The 14,992-nt window shown below is 27.6% G+C and overlaps 3 protein-coding genes and 1 non-coding gene across 4 annotated transcripts; 3 read left to right on the top strand and 1 right to left on the bottom strand.

The window, feature by feature from the left end:
• Positions 1-490: 490 nt before the first annotated feature.
• Positions 491-703, bottom strand: LOC149032214 (small nucleolar RNA U3). The gene has a single exon (XR_016176965.1). It is a non-coding gene; the product is annotated as a small nucleolar RNA U3 (small nucleolar RNA).
• Positions 704-1,815: 1,112 nt separating this feature from the next.
• On the top strand, positions 1,816-6,876 carry LOC107064618 (arrestin domain-containing protein 17). The gene is made up of 8 exons (XM_089173442.1): positions 1,816-2,308; positions 4,015-4,170; positions 4,259-4,473; positions 4,567-4,752; positions 4,837-5,036; positions 5,195-5,448; positions 5,526-5,654; positions 5,743-6,876. Exons 1-8 carry the CDS (start codon positions 2,194-2,196, stop codon positions 5,754-5,756), a joined length of 1,269 nt encoding a protein of 422 aa, XP_089029568.1. The 5' UTR covers positions 1,816-2,193; the 3' UTR covers positions 5,757-6,876.
• A 215-nt stretch (positions 6,877-7,091) lies between these two features.
• LOC107064617 (arrestin domain-containing protein 2) lies at positions 7,092-11,914 on the top strand. Its single transcript, XM_015317493.2, has 8 exons — positions 7,092-7,539; positions 9,709-9,864; positions 9,949-10,157; positions 10,252-10,437; positions 10,522-10,721; positions 10,880-11,133; positions 11,211-11,339; positions 11,428-11,914. Exons 1-8 carry the CDS (start codon positions 7,425-7,427, stop codon positions 11,439-11,441), a joined length of 1,263 nt encoding a protein of 420 aa, XP_015172979.2. The 5' UTR covers positions 7,092-7,424; the 3' UTR covers positions 11,442-11,914.
• A 1,236-nt stretch (positions 11,915-13,150) lies between these two features.
• On the top strand, positions 13,151-14,619 carry bcn92 (LYR motif-containing protein bcn92). Its single transcript, XM_015317265.2, has 2 exons — positions 13,151-13,320; positions 14,121-14,619. The coding sequence occupies exons 1-2, from the start codon at positions 13,238-13,240 to the stop codon at positions 14,329-14,331; spliced, it is 294 nt and encodes a 97-aa protein (XP_015172751.2). The 5' UTR covers positions 13,151-13,237; the 3' UTR covers positions 14,332-14,619.
• Positions 14,620-14,992: the final 373 nt, after the last annotated feature.

Consider the following 14,992-nt stretch of genomic DNA (forward strand, 5'->3'; position numbering starts at 1 on the left):
TGTAAGATAATTGTAGGGTTCATTTATTATAATATGATCACCCTATACTTACATCTTAGGGTGGTGGTTGCTGACAAAAACTACAATTTCCAAATTCTAGCAATCAAAATGGAATGTCGAATGCGATAGCCATAGGTACACATAAAAATGGTAGAATATTAATCGACGACTAGATACTCTGTCCTAACTTAAGTAAATATAATATATCTTTTTGTGAAACTCAGGTAAATAATAGTCTTTCTGTGAATTTGAGATATCTTTATCATGGGTCAACACAACCATGTTATTTTTTCTTGTTGTACTAATTTTCCTTTAAATGACTTGACAAAGAACGGAACAATTTTGGTCATATTTTGTTCGTTTCATCGAGTTTTTAATCACAACGATTCTAAAGAAATTGTCTCTTCAAAAATCGTTGTAAAAGAAACATATTATTATTCAATATTATTAATTATTAAAAATGTATGTAATTTTAAATATTCGTTTAATATCTACTGTGAAAGCTCCGATTCTCCTAACTCCCCTTTATTAAGTAAAAGATGTGAACAATCGTCAGTTTACCAATAATACTCTGAATCGTTCTTCACGCTTAAAAAAGAGAGCTACAACTCCTCATTTGCAGTTGCATCAACTAACAATTAGCTTTATACGCTGAGAAATTTTCAAGATATATTACAGACATGATCCTATAAATTAAAATATTAAATGTAACTAGTGCTCGAATCATATATATATACTTTTGTTATTGTTTATTGGTTCAGTTATGCTCCTTACTGTAAATCAGAATATAATTTTTACTTCATGAGATAATGGTATTTGCCATCTAATGTCCAGTCAAAGAACTAACTGATTTTTAAGTATGTGTTTGAGATAATATGAATCTACGTTTCGTATACTCAGGTGCACATACACTTATTAACCCATGTATACATACATTCGTATATCATTCGCACGTGGGTCTCAGACCAGAGCAAGTATTAGGCAGTGCAATATAGATATACATATATTCTATACTCTATACACGATGCCTTTGCTCTTGGTCGGTTCGACACTATATGCAGACGCACCCAAGCACACATATGTATAACATTTAATAGCAAAAGTGGGGAGTTTACGAAGCACCGCATAAAGAGGAGACCGTGATAATAGGAAACACTGTATACTGTACTCTATCTCATTTTCTCGCAGGCTAAATCCTATAAATGTATTTATGTTTATCTCTTTTTAGTGACGCATTTCCGTTTCATCGAGTTTCACGTTTTTCCGTTTCATCGAATTTCAAATCACCCCGATTCTAAAGAAGTTTGCACTTTAAAAAAGAATGTTCTATCTCGGTTTTTATTTCCTTCCTTGCTGCTAATCGTTTAACAATACATTTTTGTTTATATTTTCACCAATTTACAGAGGCAAAAATATTATGAAAGAGATGTAATAATATAAGAAACCAGTGTAAAAGTCAAAACCATAGGATAGACGAGGAGGTGAGTGGCAAAAAAATGCAACAGTTTTATAAAATCTCAAAATTGGTTTCTGAATAGTGAATTAACTAAAAAATGATATGGACACCGTCAGTCTTCAAAATATCGTAACGGGACGCATCAGCAGCGCGTCAAAGTTGTGAAAAAACCATGTATGTCGCAACAGTTTTTTAAAATCTAAAAATTGGTATACAAGTTCTTAATAATGGGAAAAATCAAAAAAAAATATAGTTAGGCTGAATTTTTATTTAACATACAAACACCGTCAGCAGTCGATACAAAAGCGCGCCGCGCGCATCATTTACAGTCCAAGAGCTGAGTCAAGTGGCGTAATTTCCCCTGAATTGGATGTAACCGGTATAACAAACTTACCTACAAAAAATCAAAGACGCATGATGGCGACACTGTGTGCTACTGCCGTGTAGTTCATAATTTGTCAATTGATGTCGCTGAAATCGTATAAAACTCGTGGAAATTCTAATAATATCTTGATAAAACTTGGACCAAACCGTGCTTACATTGAATAGTAGTGAGGAAACCAACAAGTAGACAACAAGTAAGTGTCATGAACTTTGTCAGTGGGTCGTATATTACGCATGTTCATGTAAATTACTTGTTTCGGTGACGTCATTCGATAATCGATTAGAAGAATTTTCGAATAATTTTGTTTTTCCTCATTTTTCAAATCAACGTTATATAATCGTGAATAATAAAAATGTCTCCGAGAATATTCATTGTCAAATTTGATAAACCTAGTGCTACTTACATTCCAGGAGAAAATATAACTGGTTCTGTAACAATCGTATTGGATGAACCGAAAAGTGTTCGAGGTAAGAAATATCAAAACAATCGATTAATTATTCGACTTTTCAAAATTTTTTTGAAAAATATTTTATAATTAATCAATTTTTTAATTATATTTAAAATAAGTCGTCTTAATAATTAGACACAATATCGCTAAATTATCATTGATAGAGTCGTTCAAAATAATATATGATAAGATAATGTACATTATATTATCGATTTCATCTACTTTTATTTCTATGAAGTTCATCAAGTTTACTTACGATCGATTCATTAATCAACATACAAAAAAACAAGTATATTACTTATAATAGCTATAAGATATAGAAAAATATAAAGAAAAATAAAAATGGCAATTTAATATTAATCATTGCTTTCATTAATAAAAACGATGATCAGGAAATGCAACTTATAAACAAATTAATGCCGTAATCTAACGATCCTTTAATTCATCAAATTTTTTAATCTAATAATACATAATGTTGAATTCTGAGAACACGCAAAAGACTTTTCTTGAAATTAAATTATACAATTTAAAAGTAAATAAACAATATAAAGTAATAATTGAAATTACGTAAATAAAAAATGTATTATTAATTTACTGTAACATATGTTATACAGTAATATGTTTAAATGCTATTACGAAGGATTAATGTGTACTATCTAATAACTTTCTTATTGATTAGCATAATATATTTTTTCAAATAAATGCATTACAAAATAATAATTCATATTATTATTATATTAATATATTATTTTATTAATGTATATATTATATAATTAAAAAAATATATTTATTTTTAATTATATAATATATAATTATAAAATAATATAATATAAATTATATTAATATATATATACATTTTAATAATTGCAATAAATAAATAAAAAATGTATAGTATATAGATATATGTTATTATGAAGGATTAAAATGCTATTTAATAAGATTTATATCTATCAACTAAATTTTCACGGATAAATGCATTTTAAATAATATAACTAAGTTTATACATATAAAATTTCGTTCGAATTTGTTATCTACTACATGAAATCAATTGAAAAATAAAGAAAAGTGTAGCATGATAACCAATATTATTCATTGATTCATCAAAGTGTATTATTAAAGAACGAACCAGAAATGAAATCTTAATATCGAAAATTTTATCAACTATTATTATCAACAAATGATAAATAATATTCTCTGAATTACGAAGATATATTTTTATCCATGTAATAATGTACTTTCTGTTAATGACTTATGTAAAATAAATTAAACAATATAATCAATAGATATTAATATTCTTTTTCTTTTTATCTTCTTACTATCACCCTTCTTACAAGTTGGAGTCATTTCACTACTAACATCATCTCACAATATTCAATACCACCAAAGATGTGGCATTTTTTTTTTACAACAATTAAACGGGTCACTCATTTATATTACTATCGATATTCACGTATCTTGAATTTAATGAACAAAATGAAGCTAGTAATCCAAGAAAATGAAACAATAAGCTCGTTAAAATTTGATGATTACAAAATTACATTTAATGATACAAATTTATTTACAATTTAAAATTATTATCTCCACAAAAGAACAATACTTTAAATTTTTAGCCAAAAAAATCATCATTATTTATTTATGGTTTTTTTAATTATAAAATTTTATTAAAAACAAATGAAAATAAATATATTTATATAAATAATATCATCTCAAAACGATGAATTTCAGATGTAAGAATATATTTCAAAGGTGAAGCTCACGTTTATTGGACGACAACAGAAACGGAAGAAGATATACATGGTAAAAGTAGTACAAAAACTGTAAGTCACAGTGCTACTGAAAAATATTTCAGTATTGAACAGTCTCTGATAAGAAAATCAATAGGTAAGCATTGATTATTCAATATGATCAAATATTCCCAATCAAAGAAAAATTATGAATCAAATTAATTAACAATTCATTTAAAATGTAGAAGAGAACGAAGTGGAACTTCCGGTAGGAGAAAGCGTATATTATTTTTCTTTCCAATTACCAATAAACATACCATGTAGTTTCGAACACCATATAGGACATATTCGTTATACGGCAAAAGCAATTGTCGATATACCATGGAAATTCAATTGGAATACTAAATCTGCATTTACAGTCGTAACAGGGTTTGATTTAAACCCTGTTTCGCATCAATGCGTAAGCAATCCTTTTTTCCTAAACAAAAGGAAATAACAAAAAAAAAAAACAATTTCTAAAATCAAATATTAATAAATGTTATTTTGGTTACAGGTAGGAATAGACGATGAGACCTTAAAAAATTTTCATTGTTGTTGTTTCAATAGAGGTTCGATATGCGTTCGAATAAGAATTCCAAGTACAGGGTACGTTCCGGGACAATACATAATGACAGAAGTATTCTCCAATTTAAAATCAGAAAAAGTTCAAATAACGAAAATTTCCGCAAAATTACAAGAAGTAATTATTAACTAATCATTTTGTATAAATTAAACATAAATATACTTCAAATCCTGCAGCTATAATGAACAATCAGATTTGTAGGAACTTACCTTTCATGCACACGGCTCAACGGAAAGGGATATAATCATGATACAAAGGGATCGAGACGAAGGACCAATTAAACCGATTCATCAATCGAATTTGAAACTATATGTCCCATCTCTACCACCATCTAATTTAGAATATTGTGGTATTATTGATTTGAAATATTATCTACGGGTGAACGTTCATGTTAGTGGTTTGTGAGTATAAAACAAATTCAATTTCTATTTTTATTTTGAAGCACGTTACGCTCTTAATAACAACAAAGACTGATAATAAGAATAATGATATTATATTAAATGCCTATCAATAGTTACGTGGATATGCAATGTATAAATTGAATTAATGTATTTAACAGGCACAAAAAAGTCGATAGAAAATTTCCAGTATTAATAGGAACGGTACCTCTAATTTCTGCACCATGGGCACCATTGGATTCAGTAGATGATACGTATCCAACAGCTCCAATTATTGATCAAGAACCATCAGTGTCTACTTCCATAAAACCTATACCTGGACCTATGCCCCAACCTGAAATTATTCTACCATCAATACCTCAACCGAATATCAACGGACCTCAATCATCAAATCACCCAATAGGATGGCACATGCGTGAGTTAAAAGAATCTTGAAATCTTGACATAAACGTTGATGACTTGTTAATAAATAAATTATCTTGCTGATTACAGCACCTCCTTCTTATGAAGAATGTATGCAAAAGGCTGATAATATCAAAGACGAAGATGATTCGAATTCCGTATATGGTGCTGATCTACCATTTGCACCGAGATATCCGGTTTTCAATTTTCTTACTCCTAGTAAGTCTATTGATAAATGTACAATAAGTTGTTAGTTTTATTATTTCTTCTTCAGATTTTGATTAATTTATATTTTCCTACTTTTCAGATTCATCAAAGTAAATTACGTAAATGTTACGTTTATCTACTGAGCGTATCGATCAAAGTACAAAACTTATATAATAACTTTTTATTACTTAATTGTTTCTAATGACAATACATAAGTATTTTTTACTTATACAATAGATTTTGTTCTTGTACTTTTTTCTATGGTTGCTGTGTATACCTAAAACTTATTTCAAAGTGATCATTACACGTGTAGTAAGACTATGCAGATCATGAAAGCAATTTTAACAGGAACGAGTGCAGAGAAAAAAATTAATTTCTAACAAGACTTTTTTATCTAAGCAATCGGCACACCTGAAAAATACTTAAACGAATGAATTACATCTATCTAAAGATTCTTTTGCATAATTTTTACCCTTAGAAATTATTTGAATATTTTAATATACGATTAACAAGTAATTAGACGTAAGGATTAATGAAGGCATCGATTTAAATTTTCTTTATTAATTTTGACAGTTATTTGTCTGAAAAAAAAAAAAAAAAAAAAAAAAAACAAGTTTTGTACGTATATAGAAATTAATTAAAAACCGATTTTTACACGTGTATTTAAATTTTAAGATTTTTAAAATTTGTACGAATTACTAGTCATTTTAATAAGCGAAAATGTTACTAAGACTTAATAGATAATGACACTTTTTATTTACTGTTACCTTAAATGATTTGTATTATTGAAATATATAAAAAAAAAAATATATTATATAATATAAAAATGAAAAAAGAAAAAAAGAAAATATAAAATTGACAATAAAAATTAAATTTCATTCATGTATGACATTAATTCTATAAAATTATGTTTTTATATATCAATTCTAATTTCTTAAATAATAATTTGATAACGTAATCTATCAATAACGAGCAATTATTATCTTCTAAATTAACGAGGATTAGGTTTATGTACCCCCCCCCCCCATTTATTTTATATTAACAAATGTATCTTCAAAAAAAAAAAATCAACTAATACTTATTTAAGAAATAAGTTCAAAAATGTTTGGAAATTTGTTTTCGGAACTTTTCCGAAAATTGTTTTCCTTAATAAGAATTATTGTAAAAATATTTGTAAAAATCAGCCTCAAAATTTTATTAAATGTATACATGTAATAAAAATTAATATACTTTATATTTTGGTTTGTATGTCTGTCCTTATTGCTCGTCTAATATTTTCTTATATTTTCATTGATTTGCAAAAGTAAAAAAATTAAAAAAAAAACGTTGTTCTAAACATAAATCCAGTAATTTATAAATTTACCCCTGAATAAGATGTAACCGGTATAACAAACGATCAAAAGATCAAGGACACATGATGGCGGCACTGTTCGCCTCAACTGTGTAGTTCATAATTTGTCCATACACTCGTACTCGGTACACTCGTATGTACGTAACGGAGAATTTCTAAAAGCGTAAAATCCAACATATGAAGAAGTTCAAATAACATCAGTGCAACTTTGAACAAATCTATGTTTACATCGAATAAGTAGACAAGGAACCAACAAGTTGACAATATCATTGCGTGAATGAAGTATGTTAGTGTAAAGATGATATTCATCACATGGTCACATTAATCCAACTACTTTTTGTTACATCATTCGATAATCGATGCAACAAATTTTAAAGGATTTTTCTTTCTTCACTTTTTAAACCAACGTTGTATAATTGTGAATAATAAAAATGTCTCCGAGAATATTCATTGTCAAATTTGATAGACCTAGTGCTACTTACATTCCAGGAGAAAATATAACTGGTTCTGTAACAATCGTATTGGATCAAACGAAAAGTGTTCGAGGTAAGAAATATAAAAAAAAAAAAATAAAAAAATCGATTAATTATTCGATTTTTGAGAATTTTTTAAATATATTTTAATTAATTAATTTATTAATTATATTTCAAATAAGTCGTCTTAATAATTAAACTCAATATGGCTAAATTATAATCGACAAAGTCGTTCAATAATATATGATAAGATAATGTACATTATATTAACGATTTGATCTACTTTTATATATGCATAATTAATTATATTTGCATTCGCGTTATTCGCGTGACTTTTACGTTACTTTCATTAGTAAAAACAATAATAAGGAAATGCATTTTTATAAAAAAAATTAATGCCAACATTTTGCGATCCTTTAATTCATCGATTTTTCAACTTAATACTTAATGTTGAATTCTGAGAATACGCAGAACACTTTTCTTTTAAATTATACAATATGAAAGTGAATAAACAATATAAAGTAATAATTGCAATAAATTAATAAAAAATGTATTATTAATTTACTATAACATATGTTATACAGTAATATGTTTAAATGCTATTACGAAGGATTAATGTGTGCTACCTAATAATTTTGTTATCGATTAACATAATATATTTTCACGAATAAATGCATTTTAAATAATAAATAAGTTTATATATATATATATAAAATTTCGTTCGAATTCGTTATCTACTACATAAAATCAATTCAAAGATAAAGAAAAGTGTAGAGTGATAATCAATATTATTCACTGATTCGTCAAAGTGTATTATTAAAGAACAAACCGGAAATGAAATATTAACGTCGAAAATTTTATCAACTATTATTATCAGAGAATGATAAATAATATTCTCTGAATTACGAATATATATTTTTATCCACGTAATAATGTACTTTCTAGTAATGAGATTTTGAAAATAAATCGAACAATGGAAAGATTGAAATAGAACCCTTTGACCTCGAGCGACGCTGATACGGCGCCCGGTAGATTTCATAGGTAATTTGGTTTTAAAAACATGTAAAATCAAGTAAGAACTGTCTGTCCAAAATATCATCTGTTCGTTAGATATACATTTTTGTCTGTAATACATTCTGACTATTATAGTCTTGTCAATCATCATACATTTATACAGTCCACATCGAACAATTGTAACATAGTTGCCAAGACTTAACTAATAAATTTATTGTTGACTAAAGAACTGCCTTTAGTATACTACAAAACCACTCACACCGTATTAATTTACTGTCGTGAGACTTTTCATACAAAACGCACGGTATAATTGCAACTTAAAAATTGTACGTTAATTTGAAACGGATTCGCGTCAACATAACATATGGTGTGCGCAAAAAATTATCATCCTTACCGGTAGCCCTTTATGGCAGCGAGACATGGTCATTTACATTACGAGACGAACAGAAATTTGGGGTAATCGAAAAATAAAGTTCTTTTGAAAAATCTTCGGTACAAAACGTGATAAGAAAACGGGAGAATAGAAAAAACTTCATAACGTTAAATTGCACCGTGTGTATAATAAACTGAACATTATTAACGTCGTAAAATCACGCCGATTAAGATGAGGAGGTCACTTTGCGCGCATGGGAGAGGATCGAATGACAAATAAAATGCTGATCGGTATACCGAATGGGAAAAGACCATTGGACAGACCGAGACGTAGATGGGAGGACAATATTATTTCGGGATCTTAAAAAAATAGGGTACGACGACCGCGAATGGAGGAGTCGCACTAAGGGACAGGAATACTGATGGGATTGTATATTTGTGACAAGAAACTTTTGAGGTTCTAATGTCAGTTAATAATAATATTAAAAATTAAAAAGACCGCATTTTTTTTACAATCTTTCTAGAGTCAACAAAATGTGGTTTTTGGTTTTCCAAAGGGAACACCTATTCATGTTACTAACGATACCCCCGTTGCTTGACTTTAGTTATTCCTTTGAATGATCTAAAAGAAACTACTAATAAAATATGACAAAGTCATAAACTATTAAATATATTTAGTAATTAATATATTGAATATTTTAAATTATTATATTCATGAAAAGGATAATATAAAATCTAAACACACACACACAAAATCTTTATTAACTATCTTATCTCTCGATAAAAACCTATTAAAAAAAAAAAAAAGTAAATAAGAATTTGTTCAAACAATATTCACAAAACAAATCGATTTCAGATGTAAAGATATATTTCAAAGGAGAAGCTAGAGTTCATTGGACGACAACACGATCGGAACGAGATTCACGAGGTAAAACAGTTTCAAGAACTGTTCATCACACCGCTACAGAAAAATATTTCAGTATTGAATTGTCTCTGTTAAGAAAATCAACAGGTAAGCATAAGTAATCGAATATACAATTTTTCCGATTGAAAAAACATAACATTAAAATCAATTAACAACTTATTTAAAATGTAGAGGAGGTGGAACTTCCGGTAGGAGAAAGCGTATATTATTTTTCTTTTCAATTACCAACAAACATACCGTGTAGTTTCGAACATAAAGTAGGATATATTCGTTATACGGCAAAAGCAATCGTCGATATCCCATGGAACTTCGATTGGTGGACTAAATCTGCATTTACAGTCGTAACAGGGCTTGATTTGAACCCTATTTCGCATCAATGCGTAAGCAATCCTTTTTTCCTAAACAAAAGGAAATAACAAACAAAAAAAAACAATTTATAAAATCAAATATTAATAAATGTTATTTCGGTTTCAGGTAGGAATAGACGATGAGACATCAAAAAATTTTTATTGTCTTTGCTTCAACAGAGGTTTGATACGCGTTAGAATAAGAATTCCAAGTACAGGGTACGTTCCGGGACAATACATAATGACAGAAGTATTCTCCAATCTAAAATCAGAAAAAGTTCATGTAACGAAAATTTCCGCAAAAATAGAAGAAGTAATTATTTTCGTATCATTTTGTACAAATTAAACATAAATATACTTAAAATTCTGCAGCTATAATGAACAACCAGATTTGTAGGAACTTACCTTTCATGCACACGGCTCAACGAAAAGGGATTTAATCGTAATACAAAGGGATCAAGACGAAGGACCAATTACAGCGATTCATCAATCGAATTTGAAACTATATGTCCCATCTCTACCACCATCTAATTTAGAATATTGTGGTATTATTGATTTGAAATATTATCTACGGGTGAACGTTCATGTTAGTGGTTTGTGAGTATAAAACAAATTCAATTTCTATTTTTATTTTGAAGCACGTTACGCTCTTAATAACAACAAAGACTGATAATAAGAATAATAATATTATATTAAATGCCTATCAATAGTTACGTGGATATGCAATGTATAAATTGAATTAATGTAATTAACAGGCACAAAAAAGTCGATAGAAAATATCCAATATTAATTGGAACCCAACCTCTATTTTCTTCAACATGGACACCATGGGCTTCAACAAATAATACTAATCCAACAGCTCCAATTATTGATCCAGAACCATCAGTATCTACTTCCATAAAACCTATACCTGGATTTATGCCGCAACCTGAAATTATTCTACCATCAGTACCTCAACCGAATATCAACGGACCTCAATCACCAAATCCTCCAGTAGGATGGCACATGCGTGAGTCAAAAGAATCTTGAAATCTTGACATAAACGTTGATGACTTGTTAATAAATAAATTATATTGCTGATTATAGCACCTCCTTCTTATGAAGAGTGTATGCAAAAGGCTGATAATATCAAAGACGAAGATGATTCGAATTCCGTATATGGTGCTGATCTACCATTTGCACCAAGATATCCGGTTTTCAATTTTCTTACTCCTAGTAAGTCTATTGATAAATGTACAATAAGTTGTTAGTTTTATTATTTCTTCTTCAGATTTTGATTAATTTATATTTTCCTACTTTTCAGATCCATCAAAGTAAATTACTTAAATGTTATGTTTATATACTGAGCGTATCGATCAAAGTACAAAACTTATATAATAACTTTTTATTACTTAATTGTTTCTAATGACAATAAGAGACAATACATAAGTATTTTTTACTTATACAATAGATTTTTTCTTGTACTTTTTTCTATGGTTGCTGTGTATACTTAAAACTTATTTCAAAGCGATCATCATACATGTAATAAGATGATGAAGGCAATTTTAACACGAACAAGTGCAAAGAAAATAATTAATTTATAACAAAACAAATATATCTAAACGATCAGCACACATAAAAAATACTTTTAGTATATAATACTTAATTATAAAAATATAATTAAAATAATATTTCAATATATACGAACAACAAGTAATTGGACGTAAGGATGTAATGAATGCATCTAGTTTAAATCTTTTTATCGATTGTTACATCTATTTGCCTGGAAATAAAAAAGTATTGTAAATTTATTAAGATTATTTAAAAACCAATGGATTAACAATTATTACAATTTAAACATCTCCAAAACAAAATAAAATGAAAATTTCATTTAAACAATTCTTTATTATTTAATATGGTACGTGTAAAAATATAAAAGTTATTAAAAAACATTATAAGGTAATTAGTTTCTTAAAATGAAATGGACAAAATGGAATAAAGAAAAGGAATCAAAATATGATCATTGGAATATTTAAAGAAACTAATTACAATTATAATGTTCATGGTAAGCGGTCTTTAGCTAGATTTTACTTGCCATGGAATGTATATCATATCAAAATATGATAAACATTACATGGAAAGTAATATCCATTGCCCAGGTCTAACCACGAGGAGGTAACCGCTTCTGAAGACCCAGGAAGGATGTGCATCCTAAAGATTCCACTATCCCAGCGGTCGGCAACCTGCGGCTCGCGAGCCCCATGCGGCTCTTTAGTTCCCTATGTCAAATTAGGGACCCTATAGGAGGGGGACGCGCCATGTACATTGCTAGGCTGAAAATGTGGGGGGACAGCTTCCGTTGCATAGCTCAGCCATGTTTCTCTTTAGTATGTATTAACGGCTGTGGTTAGTTTAAGTTTGGAATACTTATAATTTTTATTGTGATATTTATATTTAATTGTTTTGTTTTGTTTTTAGTAGTTTTCTATAAGTGTAAGTTTAATTTACTTATTTAATAATTACAAGTATAAATGTATAAACCTATCCTATAACTTATCGTTTGTTTACAGACTAAAATGTTTGAATCATTCGCGCGCAATCACGTGACTACACGAGTTCCTGTCACGTGATTGCGCGCGAATGATTCAACGCAACAGCTTCGATGCAACGGAAGCTGTCCCCCCAAATTTTCAGTCTAGCAATGTGTATAGCGCGTCCCTCCTATAGGGTCCCTAAATCAAATTAATCGAGAGCGCCATCTCCTAAGAAGTAACATTTTTTAATTGTAGAGGGTTTCTCTATAGTAAAGATAATATTAGACTGAATTTTGTTTTATGATTTTTATTTAACGGATGCGACTTGCTTTTCTTTCTTGTACACTTCTCAACGGCTACGCACAGACTGTACTAGTCTGGTGACCACACTTGCTAGCGTGGTTCCCTAGCCTTCTAGTAACTTAGATGGCGCGACCATCGGTTGTACCGCTACATAATTTCGTACGAAGCACCATCTGTTGGTGACAACAAATAATAGGATACTAAAACGAATCGGTAATATTAGAATTTTATCTTTTCCCAAATATCATTAAGAGTTCGCATCTATATTTTCTTTTGTTTTGGACAAATTTGTAAACGATGGCTTGTACTCGAAATCAAATTTTAAATCTTTATCGAAATTTAATACGAGAAAGTAAAAAATGGAATACATATAACTTTAGGTAATTAATTATTGTTATGTCATGATGTATAAATTATCTTTCAATATCACTTTTATCAATTTTCTGTAATAAATCAATGATTTGTTAACAAGTAACTTGTACCTAATGAAAATACTACTATTAATTATTGTTAATATGATTATTATATTTTACTAAACAATTTTACAACTATTTTTATAAAATATATGTTTGTATGAAATCATATAATTTAACTTGTTATTTTATTTTTTATTATATTGATTAATATATACAGAGTGCTAAGCTTTCTTCTCTATTAAATTTTACAAAGATATTTTATAAGTAAAAAATAAGAAAAGAATGTTTAATAAGCATGGACTTTAAAATTTCATTAAAAAAAAAAAACTATAACCCCAAAATAAGAAATGACAACGAACCGTTTTTTTCTTTTTTTTATTATTATTATAAAAGGAATAGATTATTGATTCAAATCAATTCAAATTATAATTCCTTATAATTACTAAAATGTTATCATTTATCAATGTAGAATTGACATCTGTGAAGAGTAGAATTTATTGCATTACTAATTTTTTGTCTGAATTTTCTTCAAGTCAAAGAATTGTTCTACTCAATTTATTCATCGTTGAGAATAATGGTCATTTAATCATTACTAATTTTGCTAACGATAAACTGGAAAAAATTTTGTTGGAAAAAAATAAACAAAACTAAAACACCCTGTATATTAAAAATTAACATTTTTCTAAACTTTATATATATATATTTTCATTTAAGTTATTTTTCTTTAATTGATAATATTTTAATTGATTTCTTTTTATATGTAGGATGTATGCCCTTCGCAAAATAAGACAAGAGTTTCAACAGAACAAAACGTTACAAGATGAAAAAGAAATTGAACAATTTTTTCAAAAAGGTCAAGATGCATTAGAATTAATTAAACGACAAGTAATAATAGGAAACTTATATGGTACAAGACCATTGATAATAGAAACAAATACTTCATCTAAAAGTAAATGTAATAATAAATTAGTATAATATTACCCATATATATATATATAGAAGTCATGCTATGTTTGTAATATGATTCTAATTGAACATTTTGTGCTATAGATACTATATAGATATTTTATGTTAAAAATGATTTTTTTCTAATGTTTGAGATCTTTTAGACTTATACATACATATATATATAAACATCATTAATAATACAATTATATGTTTGAGTAGATATAACATAATTGTACATTATTTGTAATTCCAAACTAAAATATAATTAAAAATGTAATTATAATGTTATTGTAAATATAGTATTATTCTACATCATTTGTATATTATTTATCAATCAAAAGTATATCAATTATTAAATATACAATATTTGAAATGATTAATTTCAAACAATAAATATATTATTTAATAGGTTATATATATATATATATATTGATTTAACTTTTATTAAATATAATCTTGCTTGTGTAAATATTTAAGAAAGTATAATAATTTTCTCTATATCTAATATGTATTATATACATTATAATACATAGATATATATAGAACATTATAAATTATGTTAAATATATTTGTATGAACACAGGATATTATAAACAATTTAAAAATGTATCATTAATTGTAAGTAACCAAAAATTTGTTAAAATAATTATTATGACTATATGTATTTATATATTGTGAATATATTTAT

Source organism: Polistes dominula, unplaced genomic scaffold (assembly GCF_049000335.1).
Source record: "Polistes dominula isolate Pdom_NZ unplaced genomic scaffold, Pdom_raw_medaka contig_33, whole genome shotgun sequence".
NCBI lineage: Eukaryota > Metazoa > Arthropoda > Insecta > Hymenoptera > Vespidae > Polistes > Polistes dominula.

Excerpts from the sequence above, each read along its gene's own strand:
- LOC107064617 (XM_015317493.2), top strand. The coding sequence starts at position 7,425 with ATGTCTCCGAGAATATTCATTGTCAAATTTGATAGACCTAGTGCTACT. Across the intron at positions 7,540-9,708 it reads TCAAACGAAAAGTGTTCGAG|ATGTAAAGATATATTTCAAA; the intron begins GTAAGAAATATA and ends AATCGATTTCAG. Across the intron at positions 9,865-9,948 it reads TCTGTTAAGAAAATCAACAG|AGGAGGTGGAACTTCCGGTA; the intron begins GTAAGCATAAGT and ends TTTAAAATGTAG.
- LOC107064618 (XM_089173442.1), top strand. The coding sequence starts at position 2,194 with ATGTCTCCGAGAATATTCATTGTCAAATTTGATAAACCTAGTGCTACT. Across the intron at positions 4,753-4,836 it reads TTTCCGCAAAATTACAAGAA|GAACTTACCTTTCATGCACA; the intron begins GTAATTATTAAC and ends TCAGATTTGTAG. Across the intron at positions 5,449-5,525 it reads CCCAATAGGATGGCACATGC|CACCTCCTTCTTATGAAGAA; the intron begins GTGAGTTAAAAG and ends TGCTGATTACAG.
- bcn92 (XM_015317265.2), top strand. The coding sequence starts at position 13,238 with ATGGCTTGTACTCGAAATCAAATTTTAAATCTTTATCGAAATTTAATA. Across the intron at positions 13,321-14,120 it reads TGGAATACATATAACTTTAG|GATGTATGCCCTTCGCAAAA; the intron begins GTAATTAATTAT and ends TTTTATATGTAG.